This window comes from Strigops habroptila, chromosome 7, assembly GCF_004027225.2.
Source record: "Strigops habroptila isolate Jane chromosome 7, bStrHab1.2.pri, whole genome shotgun sequence".
NCBI lineage: Eukaryota > Metazoa > Chordata > Aves > Psittaciformes > Psittacidae > Strigops > Strigops habroptila.
The window spans coordinates 15,039,472-15,060,286 of NC_044283.2; the positions used below are offsets into that span (position 1 = coordinate 15,039,472).

The 20,815-nt window shown below is 35.9% G+C and overlaps 1 protein-coding gene across 6 annotated transcripts in view; it reads right to left on the bottom strand.

Moving 5' to 3' along the window:
- Positions 1-444: 444 nt before the first annotated feature.
- The window catches only part of BOD1L1 (biorientation of chromosomes in cell division 1 like 1), a 38,135-nt gene continuing 17,764 nt past the window's right edge, over positions 445-20,815 (bottom strand). For 4 of the 6 annotated variants that reach the window (XM_030491572.1, XM_030491571.1, XM_030491569.1 and 1 more), the window contains 15 exons: positions 20,264-20,331; positions 18,728-18,797; positions 16,122-16,165; positions 15,151-15,223; positions 14,021-14,100; positions 13,272-13,356; positions 12,143-12,210; positions 10,734-10,809; positions 10,619-10,653; positions 8,617-8,662; positions 5,518-5,552; positions 5,319-5,403; positions 4,709-4,862; positions 2,884-3,027; positions 445-1,642 (listed from right to left, as the gene is read on the bottom strand). In XM_030491572.1, the coding sequence (XP_030347432.1) occupies positions 1,534-1,642; positions 2,884-3,027; positions 4,709-4,862; positions 5,319-5,403; positions 5,518-5,552; positions 8,617-8,662; positions 10,619-10,653; positions 10,734-10,809; positions 12,143-12,210; positions 13,272-13,356; positions 14,021-14,100; positions 15,151-15,223; positions 16,122-16,165; positions 18,728-18,797; positions 20,264-20,331 (1,172 nt within the window). In that variant the 3' untranslated portion in view covers positions 445-1,533. Of the gene's footprint in view, positions 1,643-2,883; positions 3,028-4,708; positions 4,863-5,318; positions 5,404-5,517; positions 5,553-8,616; positions 8,663-10,618; positions 10,654-10,733; positions 10,810-12,142; positions 12,211-13,271; positions 13,357-14,020; positions 14,101-15,150; positions 15,224-16,121; positions 16,166-18,727; positions 18,798-20,263; positions 20,332-20,815 lie in introns of those variants that run through there. The other 2 variants (XR_004389931.1, XR_003992180.1) reach the window with 2 other exon arrangements.

Sequence of the window (20,815 nt, forward strand, 5' to 3'; positions counted from 1 at the left end):
CTTAGGAAAAAAATATGTGCACCTGCTTTTACAGTGTACTAAGCCAGGCAGTTCAGTCCTTCCCCTACTGTTCATATAACCTAGAATATAAGCACCTGTAAACTTTTAAAGACACTAATCAGGTAAAGCTTATAGATATGACTCCATCCAAATACACGTGTGAAAACCAGGTCCACAGCAATACAATGAAAGGATAATAAAATAGGGCAACTCAGAGTTTTTTGGCAAACATTTTATAGTTTTTATATAAAAATCTCAGTAAGAAACCAAGCAGAATATCTGACGGAAACATCTGCCTTACAAGTTCAAAAAAAAGAAAAAAAAAAAGAAAAAAAAAAAAATCACACCAAAAAAAAAGGGAGAAAAAAAAAAAAAAAAAAAAAAAAAAAGTAAAATCCCAACCCCCCCAGAATCCTTTTTAATTATAAATCAGAATATCAACAAAACACTTAAAATAATCTCAGATTGTTTGGCAACTCATCACATCATAACAAGAGACACATTTGATCATAAGAAAAGTTTAACTTTATATACAATTTCACTTGAACATTTGCTCTTACCAGAGTTAATATACATTAAAAAAAGATTCTGGCAATAATACCAGGTTTTATTTTTAATACCTGTGTATAAAATGTAACATAAAATGCTGAAGCTCTATAGTTAAGGAGAAGTGATATTTGATTTCAATGGGTCCCTCTTTGTTGAAAAAGACAAATACTGAAAGAACAAGTGTTTAGTTGCAAAATAAAACTGTTTCATTTCAGGGTAGTGTCGGCTGACTGGATAAACCTAACCTAATACTATTAATTTCTTGCAGTTGGTAGTAAATTCACAAGTGAAAATATAATCTAGTAAGATTGCATTTTAAATTTTATACTTTGTCACAAATGTGAACAGAAAGGAGCCCAGTCCCTTTCACTATGCTAAACTACACTTTAATGCATGCGAGAAAAATACTTTACCAACTGTCTGAGCAGATTTTAGAGAACTTCAGGTTTTAGACAGCCCTGGGGGAGTGGAGGGGAAGTTTCCTACCGACGTCTGCATAGAATGTAAAATATATAATTAAAAAAACCTAAGGTATATACTAAAGTTTACAGACCAATGCTTTCCATATAATAAATAAAATGTTCATCATCGATTAGATTCATACACAGAGTAAAATACAACCTATTTTTACAAGTTTATGTACAAAGTGTATTAGTAGGCCCAGGGGTGCCTCATGGGTTGGAAGCATCTGCATTAGCATGTCACATTGGGAAACTCCAACTTTCCAAGTCAGTGATAAAATATATAACTACTTTGTTTTTCATTCAGATACAAAGTAAACTTATTTTTCATCTGAAATAAATGTACATAATATTCTGTATAAACAATAGTTTATAAAGCTGTTTAAAATGTAACTTAAAAGTACTGCATTGATTAACTTAGAGCTCTGAAACAAGCACGTGCAAATCCCTTTGCTTTAAAAAAAATAGAAGCACAGATGTTTTTTCTTTTGACTCTTCCATGAACAGCACTAGCTGGTAAAGATTATCGTTTTGCTTTCTTTACTGGTGTCTCCTCTGTTTTCTGCTGGCTTTTTCTCCGTACCACTGTCGGGCTGTCTTCCCTTTTACGCTTGGTAGATTGCATCTTTAACCTGAAAAGCATTATTAATAATTATTTTAACAATGGAAGGACCTGTAAAACAGAAAGGATGGTTAGGCACAATCCTGTTTAGAGGACAGAACCTAACTGGCCATCTCTGATGAATTATGAGGATGTGCTATTTAAAAGCTTACTGCTAAATCATTACACAGAAGGACAGACCAGAGGGAGACCTTGCACACACCCATCATATCTCAGCAGGATACCGCATGCTAATTTTGTATGTTGGAGAGTCCTCCGGGTGTAGAATTTGGGGCTATGGCTCTCCTCCTTCCTCCTCTTTCTTTTGGAAAGACTTATGGATTATAATGGAATATAACAAACTGCATTATCTTGTAACCCTGTCTCACAAAAAGAGAAGAACAGCAATAGTGGCTTAAGTCTTGCATACGCAAAAGGGAGTAAAGGGCAGACATCATGTATATGTTTAAGCATCCATATATAAGCCCACGACATTCCATCTGCAACCAGTTGTAAATGTGACTTAAACCCTTGGCTATTCATAACCATACAAAGTAATTAACCTGAGGTGAACTGTGACAGTCAATCAGTGAGCGCATGACACACATGTTCCTGAGGTTCAGTTTGAAGACACCGTTACATTTCAGATTGGATGGCAACTAAATGTATTTGGCATATAACCCATTTTACATGTAAACTACAAGATGAATAGCAACTGTGCATCACATACTCCCTTGGGATTTTACACTGTGATTTCAACTTTAAAAAGGGGAAAAGAGGGAAAGGGAACTGTTTTCGAAACTTGATAGAAGGACTCTCCGAGTCTTTTATCAGCTGATCTTAGAAAGATCTTTGAAGCTAGAATCATGTCATCATATGTTGCTTTAACCTCAACTACAGCTGCTCTTCCTCCCATTCAGGAAAGAATCACAGCTCAAGTTAAAACGCTGCATAACAGCATTTTAAGATTCTCCCGAGAGGTTTCTGAAGATGAAAGAAAAAAATAAAAATAAAAATAAAAAAAAACCCAAAAAAACAAAAAAACAAAAAAAAAAAAAATCTAAGTCTTTCAACTGTTAAAGAAAGCAAGAAAAAGAAAAGATGTTAAAAGAAGAAAATCCTTTAAAAGCTTTTATATATCACGAAATAACAGAACAGAGCAACATCAGACTGCTGTTCACATTTTTGAAGCAGTACATTACACATAAAGAAAGGATCAATGTAGTGGCTTCCAAAACAAGTAATAGAAGCGGATTCAACTTTAATACTTACTGTGTCAACAGAGGAGATTTATTCATTTTTGAGTCACTTGGAGATCTTTTTTTTGCTGCTAGGTTCTGTCGTTTTTTAGGAGAAACTGAACTTGGACTGCTGCTTTTAGAAGTTGCACGTGTGGTTGGCTTGCTGGGCTGCTTTCTATAATACAAAAGAATAATGAATGTATATATAACAAAATACTTCTACTAAGTCACTTTCTTCTTGCATTCCAAGCGCAGAGAATTAAGACTGCACAGTATTTGCAACAAGTAAATCAAAGTTGCCAAAAGAAACAGTGAAAAAAAACCCCAAAACCCAACCCATCTGCAATGCTTTGAGACACAAACTGCAATACCGAGCATGTATTTTCATATTAAATGGAGAATCAAAAGGCTACTTTACAGACAATATTTAATATTTAACTAAATAAAAAGCCTTGTTCCAAACTGCAATAGTTCTGGTACATAATTGTCTGTATTTAAAAAAATAGCTTGCAGTACCAGTAGACAAACAAAAGCAGCAAGGGCACCAGCAGCAGCAAAGAGAATTTTCTTATTGAGTGTAAAGGATGAACTCATATTAGCTTTAGCATCCAGCAGTTCAGAAATACGAAGAACTGGTTACTGGAGATCAACTTCATAGTTAGCAAAACAGGTTATTTTAGTCACAAAAGCTGAAAGCTGACAAACCAGCAAAGCCGAAGATGAAGAAGCAGACCCTTCCACAGAATTATTCCCAGATGCTGCTTATAAAATGCAGACCGCAGCACCTTGGGATGCTTTGTTACAGTCAGACTTAGAAGAACAGCATTAGAAATCTGAGGTGCAAACCAAACAAATCTATAAATAAAAACTAGATGTTTACACAAGCAGTCAGAATGAAAACACTGATATCTGAACTTTTACATGAGACTACAGGAAGTCCCTTTGCCTTTACCAAAACTGTTGTTTACTTAGTGGCAGTAGTAAACCTCCACAGTTTTTATTTAAATGAAGACTACATAATTACTTTCTGATTTAGCTCTGAAATTATGAACTCAAGACCATACTGTGAACAGTGCTCCAAATAAGCCGCAAAGGCTAATATGTATTATGATATCCTTAGGAATAAAGTAAATCCGGTGAATTTACACTGTCAACATAAGAACAAAGCCTGGACTCCTGTTCTGTAAGGCAGAAACGTGAATTAAAACTTCCCAAAGCTGATATTTATCTACGTTTCCCCAACAAATTCAAGAGGATGAGCTCTGCTATAATTCAGTTTGCCTACAGAAAGGCAGAGCTACGCTAAGGGAGATGAAGAACAGCTTCTTGAAAACAGAACTCTTGCTACCACGCTAGTCTTTTGCAGTACAAGGAGCTTTCAGATCACTGTACTAGAAATTAAATCCTCCAGTACTGTAGATTCATGCATTTGACTTGGATAATACTTGGAAAAAGAAATGGATCTGTATAATTATATTTCCACCTTGTTCCAACTCCAAATATGAAATGGTGAATGGCACAGTCAAGTCAGAGGTCCCTTTTAATCTATCAGAACCAAGTGCGCTCAGGCTCAACTTCTGAGACATCACTAGGATGAAGACTGACAACAGGGTCAATTCTTACCTACTAACATATCCAAAGTCTGTCTGTTGAGACCCTAACAGTTTTCCCAACTACTCTTTTGTCTCTTCATCCCCAGAAGAGCGGTAATAGAGTTCAAATAAAAATTATTTGGGAAGCTCTCATCAACTTTAAAAAAAAAAAGTAAGCAACAAACAAAGCCCCTGAACAAACCCCACAACTGAGAATAATGTAGAAAAAGCTTGCTATTGTTGTCTCTACACACAGTCAGTTACCTTTGAGCCTCTAATCTTGTAGCTGATCTAGTTGTGGCCCCAGAATGTGCTTCGTCATCTTCCTCACCATCTTCTTCCTCTCCTTCCTCCTGCTCTTTTAGTTCGTCTTCAGAAGATGTTAATTTCCGACGTTTTCTTTCAGGCTCCAGTGTTTCTGTCCATGTAAAATTTTACACATGTGCTATAATTTTCCAAAAGCCCTCCAAAAGGATATGGACACTTAGTTTAGAAAAGGTATTCTATTCACAAATCCCATTTTCAGTAAGTAATTTTCCATTTCCTTTATGCTTCAGGATTTTTAATTCACACTTGTTTGACTTAATCTTGCTAACACATTCACTAGAGTTTACTTATGCAGCTCATAGCCAGAATTCATAGAAAATTCATGAGGCTTTATAGAAGCATCTGGGATGTAGCAATTCTGACATGAGATTACAGCAATTTACACATATTTACATAATATTTACACTAGCTGTAACTGAATGATTTTTCCTTAAGAAAGGAAAATTGAATAAAGCTTATCTTGTTGCTATTAGTAAACAGAAAGGCACAGTAACATCCTCTCCTTCTGTTAGGAATAGCACAGCTTCTTTTTTTTTTTTTCCTTTACCAGATTCCTCTGATGGAACCAGAGAACGCCTGGGCTTTCTTCCCCTTTTACGCACAATCATTTCTGCTTTCTCAGCTTCCTCTTCCTGAAAAAATAAAATGGAAGCATGTAAGGCAAGAACAGTTTAATTTAAATAGAAGACAGACATTTTTCATTACATACTGCTTATAAACTTACAAATTAAAATGACTACACTTACGTTTGTTGTTTCTTTCTTATTAGATATGTCTGTACCTAAAAAGAAAGGAAAGAACGAAACTTAACCTTGAACTTCTGTCACCTTTGCACAAACATCACAGAACTTTTAATGTTTTTATCTAGTTTAGAGTATGGCTTCATTGTATTTTGCTATATACAGAGACCGGGACAATGATTAATTTTTTTTTTTTCTTTTAGTAGTAAGGCTTTATATGACTGATATTTATTGCTTTGTGGCATATGCTGTTTTGCTTTAATGGAAAAGCAAAAGTTACTTACCTCTTTTAACTACTGTGAGGCACTGGAATGGGTTGCCCAAAGAAGTGGTAAATGCTCCATCCCCGGCAGTGCTCAAGGCCAGGCCGGACAGAGCCTTGGGCAACATGTCTAGGGTGAGGCGTCCCTGCCCATGGCAGGGGTTGGAACTAGGTGATCTTAAGGTCCTTTCCAACCTAAACGTTCTATGATTCTATTATTAATTACAGAATCACAGAAAATTTTAGCTTGGAAGGAGCTTCTGGAGGTCATCTAGTCCAACCTCCTGTTCAAAGCATGGCTAAATTAACAGATCTGATCATACTGCTCAAGATCTTTTTCGATCCAATTCTGAAAGTTTCCAAGAACATGGACCCTCCAGGCAATCTGTTCTAGTACTTAACCATGCCCGCAGTGAAGCATCAAGATGGCTGTAGCTCAAAATGACAATATTTAAAACCTGTTTAATTCCCGATATGCAAATTACCAGGTATGACTTTCTCTGTTGAAGTACTTCTTACTTCCAGCTCAGTGCTTCTTAAAGACTGGCCTGTGCATGTTAAAATACATTTAATAACCCTATAAACCACATCTCAACCTGGCCTCTCTCTATAGTACATGCTTCCCACTTCTACCCTTATTAACTCTCTGATAACAAAGGGATTATTTTACAAAGCTTTTGAGCTTTGTCAAATTGAATTATCTGCAACACTGCAAGGATAAAAATCCTTAGCAATAGAAGGAGAGAAGCAACCTAAACAAAAGCAAGATTTTATACCTTTTTTCCCTGCCATAAAATTGCTGCCTATTTTTGTTTTCTGAAAGGTACACAAAGGATGACACTAACTCTAAACCCATCACCAAGCAGACTGATAGAATAAATAGAAGAATATCAATGTAATCGATCAAAAATAGATCTCAAAGAACAGACAAATATTCTTGAATTCACACACGTTTTCTGGAGTTCCTTTGTTAAGTTTATAGGGAAAAACTTACACAAAAGCAAATGAAATAAAACACAGAGATATTTAACTATTTAATACAGAAATGCGGTAAAACAGGACTGTCAACTGTATTAAGTACTTTACACAAAGTAAGTCTAACATATAACCAACATTTAGTAGTTCTGTTGTGTTCAAAAGACATACTACAAAATTCTGGTATGTTTTGGCAAAGTTGTAGCAAAAATGTTTTTGATTGAAGAATACTTTATGTAACTAGAAGACACGCCTTTCTTGATAGATACAACCCTCTCTTTAGGATGTGAAAATGCAGCACCTTTGCTTCAAGATAAGTATAAAAATAATATGCTATAGTATTTGAAAATCTTCCTGACTTTTAGTAGTAAAAGCAACCACTGATTAGTGCAAAACAATTTTAGTTTCAAGTTCAGTGTCAGTATTATGGGAAGATGCTGCTTTCAGAAGCCAGATGTCTTTTAACTGAATGAGTTCTAATGACTGAAAAGAAATTCTCTGCTTCCCACTCTGTATGCAAGTCTGCCGCCACAGCAAACCCTTGTGCAGAACATCCAGAAAATACCAGAATAAGTGAACTGCAGAGAGAGATTCCACTTTGTTTTTTTTTCACTACCAGGGGTTTTCAACCCCTTTTCTCACATGAATACTAACATATGATGAAAAAATTTAATAGGACATTTCATCCACTTTATACACTCTTGCTGTGACATCAACAGCCTTTTACCTGGAAAATGAAATGTTACTTAACACGCTAAATTAAGCTTTATGTACACAGTCAGGTGTCTATCCTTTTGAACAAAAAGCAAACCAGAATGCACTTTCACACCTTTCTCACATCCTTTCCACATTCTTGTCTGTTCCCTTAGCATCCCATAACCAGCTAACTCTCCAGAGACCATTCTGAAGCATATGGATTAAAGCTGATATTTTAACAGATGCAGAGAACATGGGAAATAGTCTATATGTGCAGTGATGCCAGATTATTTTCTCTGTAGAAGCCTGAACTTCTGGAAACTCCAGAAGATTTGAAGATTTGTTTTCTCAGATTTGTTGCACGAATGTTTGTATTTGTTTACAAACCATTTTTTAACCCGCCTTTCAGGTTTGTCTGCTTCCTGAATGGATTTTCAAGTCTATTTTATGAATGGCCGTAATAAAAAAAGACACATTTAAACATCCAACCAGCGCAGTTCAAACTCCATACACACAAAGAATTGACTATGCCACCTAAAACTCACCACAGTCTGACCTCTCACAAATCACAGATGTCTGAACAGGAAGAGAAACAGAAAAGTATCTCACTTTACTTGATAGCAGTTTGAAGCACTGAAAGTACATTTCTTTGTAAAGTTAAGTGATGATCTAAAGATCTTAGAGCAGTTGTGAAAGGGGAGAAAGAAATATCCCCTCAAACTACCACTAAGCTCTTCAGATACGTATCTACAGGTAAGCCAATTAATTGAACAGAATTTCAAATTCTGAAGCAGTTAAGGTATTAAGTGTGATTGATAATTGCTGTATGAAAGAAAGTAAGTAGAAATGGGAACCAGTCTGATGGGGTACCTACCTTCCTGTGAAGCTCTGCCATATGCTTATCCACACAAAATAATTATTTAGTATATTCTGCAATGCATTATTCAGCACTTAACAGTGCAGCTGCATATTTGAAATAAGTTCTTATCAAGCTGCTCTTTTTTACAACTAAAAACTCAGTAGGAATTAGGGACAAGTCTTCACTGTTCTGTTCCACATTGATAATACTGACTGCCAGATATGATGTTTATGAAGGACCTATATGATTTTCTTAAACACCCTTTTCTATTTCTTTCATCTTTTATTTGTTAAAGCAGGTAACATTTGCTTACCTGTTTGAGGTGTTTTAAGTCTACTCGCAAAGATAGGAAACTGCAGCTGAAATTAAAAACAAAAAAAGTTTAATTAAAGAAAAAAAAAATATCAGAAAATCCAGGATTGTATCACATAAACACAGAAATTTGCTCCAATTCATAGTAGAACATACCTGCACATCTACAACACATGATCATTCTAATAAGCATATAGAAAGTTTGCACTGAGTTTCTTAACAGTAGCATGCATTTTTCCATTTACAATCAAAATTCGCAGTGGGTCAAATCAGCCCATAAACCAAAGCAAGCATAGCAGCTGCAGTAACCTAACTGACACTATAGTCATTGCAATCAAAGACACCAAGTTCAGAGCAGTTTCGATCATCTACGTTTCTGAAAACGTAATTACCAGCAATACAAAAATAGTTTAGTGCAGTCACTTTATGTGACACATACAGACACATACAGATCTGCAGAGTTACGTGTCACCGGAATGTTGTATTTACACAGAGTGCAGAAAGGCCTATGTATAATTGCATAATCTCCTATGATGACGGTCCAAAAAATCCAGTTGCTTTCCTCACTGAACAACTACACTGGGATGTCTACACTTCCTTTGAAGTAGCAACATGTTCTCAAAGCAGCCTAGGGAAACTGTCATGCAAAGATTATATCTCACCTTACAGAACCACTGTCTCAGATGGAGGGCAGATATCGCTCCTCCTGGAGCCAGCCTGTAACTGACTGACACACCAATCAATCATCACTGAGAGGTACAAGACCTTTAAAACAGTCTAACTAGAAGAAGATTATTTTGTTCCAGTACTGAGGATGCCAAGGTATATCTATTTCTGAGGGGGATTTTAAAATAGTTTCCATTCTTACTTGGAAAAAACAAAACACCAAACCCAACAAGGCCTCCCCTTCCCCAAATTAAAGAAAACAAACCCCACAAATACCAAATCCCATACCAACCCAAATTATGTTTCATTAAATTAATATCGGGGAAAAGAAGGATAGGAAGAAGAATTGATTAGGAAAGATTAGGGATTCTGAAACAAAACTCCACCAGACCTGTAGAAGGGACAGGACTCTAAGGGCTGCCTGAAATGCTGCAGGGACAGAACAAGCAGGACGAGACCTCCTGCTATTATAGCCTAGGTGACTTCCCAAAACTTCCAACACCCATGCCTGGTGCCCCACCAGGCAAGCAGGCAGAACACACATATTCCATTACAGCTTTATTTTTAAAATCACCTCTTTTCTATGCAATAACATTAATTCTGACATAGAGGAATTCCCAACAGAGAAGCCTTCCCCAGAATAAATCAACTAGTTGTACTCCACAAACATGCCTGATCCATTACTACCCTGTGCTGTAACCCAACTGGACTGCAGAAACAAACCCAACAGCATGCTTTCTTAGCAATGAATGTACTGCACAGGGGTTAAGAAATTAAAATATTGCTGAGCTTTAAAACAGAGAGGTATGTTTCACAAGCTCTTAAGTTACTAACCATCATGTCTGTATCCGTTCAATGAGCTGTACACACGCTAATATAGGTAATAAAACTGTATTACACAGTACTTTATTTTACAGGTATTAAGAGCTATTATATGATAGGTTCAGTAGAGAAAAAAATCTCAAGTTTTTGAAACAAAGACACCCTTGCCCTTCAGGCCAAAACTGCTCTCAGCACAAATTAAAAGACACGTGTACACAATCAGAATTTCACCCTGTGTACCAGTATACTGCTAGCCATTGTCACACCTAGATTTGTATTAAGTATGTTGCACTAAATTTGATCCTGTTATTTGCTATGTTCCAACTTAATAGTCTATTTTACTGACAAAGTTCAATTATATTAGGAGATACTATTAATAGTCTTTGTTTGCTTAGACTGAACTCAGTCACCAAGTTTTCCGTAAGATGTTTCTGAAATACTGTTAATTGTTAAAAAAATAAATAGCTCTTGAATTACTGTGTTTAAATGCACCCAAACAAAATAAAGGCACTTACATTCCCAGTGCTCATATCAGCTTTTGACTCCCCACCTGAGGGAAGAAATATGAATTCAGAACTTGAATGTCATTATTTTCCTTGTTTTGACATACAGGTATTACGAACTACTTACCACCAGGCTGTACAGCTTCAAGAGGGTATTTACGAGGCCTTCCCCTTTTCCGTTTCACTATTACAGGCTGATTTTCCTATTAAAAGTACAGGACAAAAATATTCTAGTCACTGTAATTGTCATTTAGCATTTGAGCAATACAATACAAAGATCACTGTTGACTTCATAATGGAATGATGTGGCAGAAGTAGTGTTTGCAGGTTGAAAAATATAGATGACACAGGTTTTATAGGAAGAGACACTGCCTGTTATGAAATTCACTAATGGAGCTGAAAAGAAACAAGACAACTCCCAGTTATACCAAATTCTCTGTGGCTGGCCTCAGGCACAAAAGCATGCCTGACAAGATAGTGCCTTTTGCCTCCTCCCCCCAACTCTATCACTTGATCTCACAAATACTGCTGTCTTACCCTATAAACCCAATCACACCTTTTCAGTCTTACAAGAACAGCAAACTTTGTATCTTGTGAGACCCTTTTTCAAAATAGCACAGAGCAGAGGCTACATCTTGTAACAGTTGAGCAGTGCAGTTAAACAGTCAACATCCTAGGTATCCCACTATACAGATTAGTTACATTCTCTATAAAAACAAGGCCTTTAGTAAAAAAGGCCCCTTACTTTCAAGTTTAAGCTTTGAAAGACAACTTTAAGCAATGAATATGGTCAGATGTTCAGATCACAAAATCCCAAATAAGACTTTCTCCTGTTTACAAGGAAAGAATGTGAAGTCTCTCATACAGCATTTACTGAAGTCTAGTAATGTCTCCTTCCACAACAGATCTTAGTAACTCAAGCTTTGAGGGAACAGATGTAACAATTTATTCTTTAAGTTTTCTTCCACTTCCAAATTAGAGGTAAAAAAAAGCAAATGACAACCCAATGTCCTTATGAGAACTGTGTCCGTTTCTAGAGACCAGCAACAGCTTTAACCTGTAGGGTTCAGATATTTGTTTACAGCCACCACTGTAAATGTCACAAGTATATGCTTAAGAGATAATGTGAAGAACTTTAAATTTGTTGAGTGATAATATTTTTGTAAAGCCAGGTCATATTTGCTAGTGCCTAAACTGTCCACACCTTAATTACAGGGTATTCAGAAAACATGATTTCTATACAATACAACTCCATAGAATTGCTTTCTGTACAATTTATAAGTACTATTAAATGTAGGAAGGGATTTAATTCTACTTCAATAATCAGCCACTGAAGTCTTACAGTCTATAAGTTTACACTTTGTGACACAGAATTACATGAGCCTTCGGTACTTTACAGTACCAAACATAAATTTTCACAGCTATGTTGGTCTAGCCAAAGTTTTAATATTGCTGTTAACGAAATACAAAACCAAAATACTTATTTTCAGTGTGAACCTGCACTATCTCAGTTAGCTACCATGAACAAGAACTCACCTCTGGAGAATTTTCATTTGATTCCAGATCATGCTTTTCCTTTTCAGACATTTCCTGTTCGAATTCATCTTCACACATACAAAAAAACCAAGAGAGAAACTGTACACCTTTGGCTCATTATGCAAAGAAAAAGGTACAAGCCACAATCTCTGCTCCAAAAGCATTATTTCATTCTGTATTCCGAAATCCCTTAAAAACACCCATCAGAAATAAACACTATTTACCTCCTAGCAACAGCACACTGGTCTGCCAGAATGCTTCCTTAACACTAGATGAGTTAGACAGGTCTTCTAATTTAAGGCAAAACCAAAAGCTTAAGAGAATGATCTGCCGCGAAATGGTAAGATAAACATAATTCACTATTCAATTTTCTCCCACATTCCACAAAGCAGGAAGCTGAGAATACATGCCCAGTGAAGAACAGTTTCATATTTGTAACATGCTCACTGGAGAGACAGAACTATTAATAGGCCAAACTAACACTAGGGAAGATACACTATTCACACAAAGACAGACTGAAGTTATATCAAAGCCAGTATTAACACTGTGGACACCCCACCTTTTATTATATAATTTAGTGCAATTAACAAGTCAACTATGACAGCACAACTTGCGCGCTGTTTCCTGCTTAGTTTCTCTACAGAAACAAACAAGACTGATTTTGAGGGTGAATATATATATGTATTTATTTTTTTATATATATATGTAATATTATAATATATAAAAAATACATAACATATCCCCCCCGCCCAGTGAAAGGACATATCTTATTTGTGATCAGTTGGGAAAAGTTCTTCTTGTCACGTACCCAAATTTTGCTATTTCCCTATCCACTACTTTATCTGGAATTAGCTTTCCTACCCAAGGTACACACTGAAGTAATAATGAAGTGGATGGGTGATGATAGCATAGCAGAAACATAAAATCTGCTCTCATTGTTAAAGGAACTGGGATTAATGCATTATTTGACAGCAGTAATAGAACAGACTGCAGCTAGAGAATATCTGCAAGGATTTGCTGGGATTGAACTGGGATCAAGTTCCTAATTTCTCACAGAACCATTCAAATTAAAAGAAATTATCACTCACTACGGGTTCAGAAAATTGCCCAGAATGGGCAGTTTCATTACCTTTTTCTTCCATAGTACTTTTAGGAGGTGTATGCATTACATCAATTTCTTTGGGCACTTCTGCTGTATCATCTGAAATAACTTCCTACATTATTTTAAAACAACAAAGAAAAGAGTGTCTTACTACAAATTCTACCATTGTCAGTTACTTATACTAAAAAACAAACAAAAAACCCCAAACCAAACCACATCCCAATACATGAATAATTATTTTATTCATCAAGATTGCGTAATGTCTCTTAAAATTTTTGATGCTGAGAAGCTGCGTCAAAATTAGTGGGTGAGAAATATTCCATGTGTGCTCTTAAAAGAAGCATCTACTTTGACCTGAATTCCTGTTTTGACTTAGAAGAATCAGTGCAAAGCCAGAATACTGGTAAACTCCAATGCCCTCTTGCAGATTTCAGGTCAGTATGACCATGAAGATGCCGAACTGACTGGACAGCTGGGGTCCAGCAATGATCCACACAATCCCAAACTCCTCAGTATTGTGCAAATCCGTCCACCACGCCTCACAGGGATCAGGTGCTGTGCATAGCAAAACAGACTCCTGTCTTTTTTCAATTGTCTCCCCCTTGAAAAGTGTGTTAGTTTTATAGTCAGTTATTTTGTATTCAAGAGACAATGCAAAAGTAGTTTACGGTTAATGAAAACATTTCCCAAAATAACCTGCTATAGAAATAAAACCTTAAACTTCCATCCTATTTACATTACAATTGCAGAACATTAAAAAATGTTCTTGAAAATACCTTTGCATTAGCAGGTTCTGTTCTGTAACACTGACTTTGTTCATCATCTTTTCTCACATCCTGAGCAATCAGCTGGTTGCCTGTAGCAAGAAACAACAGTTCAACTGTTAAAAAAGTGCCGTCTGCATTTGTCAGATTTTGATGCCACTTTTATATCAGCTCATTAGTGTGATTCAAAGATTCTGAAAAGTAGCATCTTATTTACAAGAACAGAAAGTTCTGCTAATCCCTCTCCGAAAAGTGAAGACAAAACAATCACAGAAAAGAATTCCATGTTTCTTGTACGTCATGGTTGGGTTGCTTATTTTTAAAGATAAGATCAAAATTGAAATGTGACAGGTACTGCATCAAGCAATAAAGCATCAACCTTAACTTCAACTCACCAAAAGAAAGCAGCTAATGCTATGTTCACTATAATGAACACAGCATGACTTCTAATTATTCACTTAATCAAATCAAAATTCTTAGAAACAGAATAAAAACTGTTACAAAAATCCAACATTAATTATCCTAATTTTTTTAATTGTTCTGATACTGAAAAGACAAAAGCAGTTGACGGCAGAGCTTGAATAAATATTACATAGTCAATCGCATAACTATTATGTCAACAACATGTCTGATTAGCAATGAGTTAACTTTATCTAACTTTAAGTTAAAAATATTTATGCCATTCAGTGGACTTCCTTCTTACTTTTGGCTTCTAGACAGATAAAATGTTACACTAAAACTTAGCTCTTTCCAATCTAAAAGAAGGAAGCATCCAGCCAGAATGGGTAGATTTTCCTCTGATGATCAGTTCTACTCAGCTTTATATTCCTTCATGGTGTTTTATTTAATAAGGATAAAATTAGTAATAATTTTAAAGACTAAACAAAAATGTTTGTTCACTTAAGAGCAAAAGAGCTACTGTAAAACTCTTCCATGCAGTATTAAACTTGTTACCATATTTTTTGTCAAATATATTAATTGCAATATTAAAGTTGTTTTGGGAACAACAATTGTTTTGGAGTTTGGAATTCCTGATGTTCCGTTCTTTCTTTCAAAATACCATTTTATGGCCTAATCGCAATAGAACTTTGCTTTTCAGCAGAAAACCTTTACACAAATTGGCATAGTTCTGTACCACTCACATTTTTCTTTATCCGTTGTTCCTGAAGGTCTAGATCTATGTTCTTCAGTTATCTGGGTATCCAACTTTTCCACCTACATGTAAAACACAATGAAAGGTAACTCCTTATTTTTTCCACAAAGTTTCTAAACACAGAAGGGAGAAAGTTCTTCCTACTTACTACTTTCAAGTACAACACGCATTAGAATGGAAAGTAGCAGTATTACAAGAGCAATTTATTCCTAGAGCTCAAGTAATGTTACTACTATAGGATAACACCATGAAAGAACCTCTAACTTTTGCTATTTTCAGAATTTCTAATTGATATTTTTAATGAAAAAGTGAGTTTTAATTAAGCACTCTGCCATGTGCTTTAAAAGCTGTTTATCATCAATTCACACAAAATATTTTTGGATTTAAGACACTCTCCTACATGCAGAAAGAGAAGGATCTGACTAGCACCTGAAATGTGTCCCATCATCATTACAGTATAGTAATAGATAAATTTACTACCCAATTTTACATAAACACATTATTTTAGCTTATCTGTGTTAAATGTCTTGTTTCTGCTCCATGAGAAATACTTTATGTTTACAACTTTCCCAGTCATCCTTTCATACTTATAAGCTCCAAGTTCTTGTGGAATTACAGTAGACTGCTTTAAAATAATAGGTTTATAGTCCTTATCAAAAGCCCTAAGAATAGTCCTTATTTTTGCCCTCTATTCTCAGGGAGGACAATCAAGCTCCTCTTGTCCGCCAGTAACAGTCCTGAAATAGTCACAGACTGTGGAACAACAATACAAGATTTATATACTGGCAAAATAGACAACAACCCACACAGCTGCACAGTCTCATATACATAAACTCTTAACACTCAAAAATAGTATTTTCCTTTAGAGAATATTTAATGTAAATAGAAGGAAATGCAAGTAAGGAAAAAAAAAAAAAGCAGCACAGAATTAGAGAGTAAGTTTAAAACCCGAGAACTTACATGAAAAGTTTCTTTTTCTAAAGCAATATTCCTCTGCAGCAAATCTATTAAAAAATAATTATGAAAATAATCAGAAAAGCTGAGCAAGAGCGAAGTGTCATAGTATCCTCTACTTCACCTCTCTGAAAGGATTCCAGAGTACCTAATCTATATAAAACTCACTTTCAATGTTGGAAGTAAAAGGTGTCCAATCTTCTTTTTAACAATATTTGAACAAAACCAAAATCAAAATAAAAAGAATATGGATTTCTAAAGTACACGGTAACCGAGAAACACTTTATGGCTAGAAGACAAGCAATCATGGGATTGTCATCTATGAAATATATGGTAACTTTGACATTTTAAATACAGTTCTAGCATTTGAATGAATCAGAATTTGATCCATCACAACACTAGATGCTGGATCACGGAATGAAGCAAAACACAATGAAATCTATGCTGTACTATTATGCTTCCAGACAACTAAAGTTTGTGTAATTGTACTAGTGAGACCTGTAGCTGATATCGCGCACATAAAGTAATTGTTCAATTGCTAGACCCTACTGTACTTTAACTCTGATGAAGAGCCTTAGCCTTCCATATCACAAAAATGTGGAAAATAATTATGAATAATGGGAGCTGATGAATACCCTTCACTTTTGAAAGAATCTGACAACTTTCAAAGCCATTTCAATACATAAAGAGGAACATAAAGAAGCTGCTCCACTGAGTGTCCCACAAACCCCTTAAAGTCTGCTTCATAAAGGCTATAAATTAATATTTTAATTAAAAAAAGCTGCTAAAACATTCCAAGCACTTTTCAGCTACAGTAAGAACATATGCGTATGATTCAATAAAACCACTCTACATTTAATATAACTTGTATCTCACTGCTTAAATCTACACGTTTTAGCAACAATTCTTTCCCAGCTATACTGTTTAGTTGCACAACATCTTTCAATTTTTAAAGCAGTGTCAAATGAAGAGCTAGATCCCACCCACTCAAACAGCAATGATTTGTTTACATTCCAAGGAATCTTGGACTACTCAACTACTGTGTCTGCTGTTCATACTCATGACAGGACACACATTTGTCTTTTAAACAACTTCCTTTTACGTACGTTGAGCTATATGTATATATGCATGTATATACATATAAAGAGAGATTATTGTGTGGTGGGGGAGAAAAAGGAAAAGCCTCTGTACCAAGAGCTCCAAAGCATTATTCTTCAGTGCATGCCATATCCAACATGATTTACACAACAAATGGATTTCTGTTAAACATTTTACATGGAACTCGATTATCACAGCTAGTTCAATCTGCACATTTTAAAGTTTAAGTACTGTCTGTCTGGGTGACTGAGTGATGTGAAGTGATGCAGTTTTCCAGGCACTTCAAAGAAGTCTCACAGTACAGAAAAACTAGTTCAAGTTTTGATTCTGCTGTCCTGAAGACCACATTCTTCTAACTGATTCTCAGGGTTTACATTTTCTTTCCTGTGAGCAGAGCATGTCTCTTATCACTTAGATGAATATGCACCACCATTAAACCATGTATGTGAATTTGACCTACCCAAGAATAAAAAGGAATCCAGAGTTTTATACCAATGCTCATATCTCACCTTACTCCTATTTTTGTTTTCTATTTGGTAAATGGCGATTCTGGTATTCACATCTAAAAATTTAGAAGGGAGCTTAACAGTGTGCCCTTTCATAGCATGTAGGCTTTCAGCTGCAACTTTCTCTAAGAGGAAATGCATCTTTAACCTCTTTGGACTCTATATGCAGCAGTATCGCTGGTACCTCCTGGAATTTGCTTTAGTTTTGCTTGTTACTCCATTAACTGAGGATTAACTCTCATCTGGTAGTGTTGTAAACAACTTTGTAATGCATCTGGAGCACAAAATCCATCAAGATGGGAACAAAGCAGGGGTTTGTTTCTGCTTTAACAGGAAAGCCAAATGATTGCAACACATTTTAAAATATGTGGTTTGGGGAAATGGGGATCTTTCTGTCTTATCGAAGATTAATTTTATACATGGAAAAGGAATTACTGAGCACAGATCTGAGTTGACTAACAGAGATTTCTAGCTAGGTGATTACCCACTCAAAAGTGCTCTTCAAATTTCAGTGGATGGCCAGAAATATTTTAATCTTCTGGAGAGTCAGAAAGTAAAAAATAAAATACTTTCCATAAAGTCTCTCTGGCTTTAGTCAGATAGTACTTACTCTTGTCATATTCTCACAGGGCCAGTCACAACACCCAAACTCAGGATGTTCTAAGGTTTTAAAGAAGAAAGCCATTCTTTGGAGAAGTTTCTGTATCTTTCCTGGGCAAATGTTCTTCTGTATTTACTGATTTTTGAATAGAATGTTAGCAGTCTGCTTTTTAAAAATCCTAAATGCTTTCTACCTTCCTTTCAGCATATCATATTGGAAGAAAAGGCTGACCCTCCTTTCCTACAAAGCAAATGCAAAGCCACATGAGCTCCCAGAAATACTTCAAGATTTCTGCAGGCTGTGCTTCAGTCCAACTACACACAGTATATATCAAATCTACAACCCTCCCATCATAAGTAATAGTTCAGCAGGTATGAAAAGTAAGCTGCTATCAAGATAAAAATCACCTTTTTGAAACTCTTTAGAATGAAGATCCACATATTCCTCTTCACTTCTTGGACTTTCAGGCTGTTGTGGCTAAACACAAAATCAAAAGAAACAAAAATATTGCTGACATCCAAAATAGGTATGCCTCACTCCTCTCTCATGTCATGATGAACATTGTCTTATCATGATTTACAGAAGTCTTAAAAAGCTTTAAAACAGCAGTAAAAATATTAATAAGGAACACCAGCTAAGTTAAATTACTGTGAACAGTGCCTAACCTTGACCTTAAAGTTAACACTGGTACCAGGGATTAGTTTAAATAAGGAGGTCTCAAGTGAAATCTCAGGAAGCCTACTCTGAGTTCCAAATATGAGCAGTATTCTAGAAATGTTCACATATACAGAAAAATACGTATCTGCAACATACAACAAGGTACTATGAACTCTTAAAACTCATGTGTTTTGGGGTTTTTTGTTTGATTTTTTTTTTTAATTCAAGTTGCCCATCAGCTATATGTTACTAGTGCCTAGATAGTGCTGTATGAAGTGAAGTGTACTTGGGTCAGATCTGGACATTGTAAACTCAGCTACAGTGCCACATGAACATGCCTATACTGACTCTAGGACCATCTTATGTTGGCAAACAGTACAGCTGTTTGCAGGTGGAACTCAAATCAATAAATCCCACCAGACTTGGATTTTCCTGAAGTGCATCCCAGGCATCGAAACCATGGTTTAGAACTGTTCAGCTGGTCTGCCCTGGAGCTGCAGCCAGTAGCTCTGTGCAGATCCACCCTTCCACAGATGCTTGGGAGTCTCTGGCCCATGTTCTCCCTCAAAATGCTTATTATCAGAGTTTGGCAAGATATGAATACATGGATCCAGTCCTGCATCTGAATGAAGGATTAACCCATCTGGAATCCTGGCTAGCATGGATCACAGCACAGACACACAGACAGGCTCATCTTTGTTATTACACAAGCTATAGGTTACTCTGAGCCCCCAGTACCCTGGATTATCCAGGATACCCTATTCCTCTGTTACAGCAGATAACGGGCTAACAGTTATCTGATAACAGTAGAGAACAGGAACAAGTGTTCCTCAAACACAGACAATGGGTGAGTCTGAAGACTGGCAAGGAAATGATAGAAGGAGATGAACAGCAGTGTATGTTTACTATTTCAAAGAACTAAACTAACAATTGCCAAGTGAAAGAGCTAATGCATGTATGACTATTTTACAAGTACTATCACAAGCAACATGGATACAGCATGACCAATTCTGAAAAAAGCAAACTTGGATGTCATGGTCACAGAAGGAGCATGGCTGAGGGAAAGAATTGGTTCTACCACAGAATAACATGGACAGCCCACAATTTAAATGCCAGCTGCTTAGAAAAGCACAGCTGAATAATCTGAAAAGTGACTGTTCCAAAGTTTTGAAGTTCAAATGCCATTTTTGCTGCACAGAAATCAAAAGATATAGTAAGAAACCCTAGCAAGATGTATAGTTATATAAGAAACAGTATAGTCAAAATTTTCAAAATAATATAAATACCTCGTCAGTTCTCAAGTTACTTTCAAATTCTAGTTCTTCTGCCAACTTTGGTAAAGCTGCATTATTGCCTAATGAAATACAAATATGTTAAAATTATTAGATTACATTATGCTGTATTTATCTCATCTACAGTAGGATGCTGTTTCTCAGCACCACCTTACGAACACAGCACATGAATTTAATCCCTTCCTGTAGGCAACAGAAACAATAACAAGTCTGTCTGTAGCAAAGCAACTCAAAAAAACCTAACTTGGCATCTGCAAGAACACAAGTACTTCTATGTTTCCCTTAAATACAAAAGGATTGGACAATATGGGCTCTTTTAGGATTTACTGCAGCTTATTTATGAATTCTGACCCTGGCTTTTTTTTTTTTTATTTCTTGCCTTTCCTTTAAAAAAACAAAACAAAAAACCCACCAGCAGATTTTCAGACCAAATTCCAAACAGCAAATCACCTCTGTATTAATGAATGCAGGGCTAAGAGTTAAAGAAAAATGTTATCCTTAGTATTAAGTGACAATTAGATCTAAATCCATAAGCTCTAGAACCAT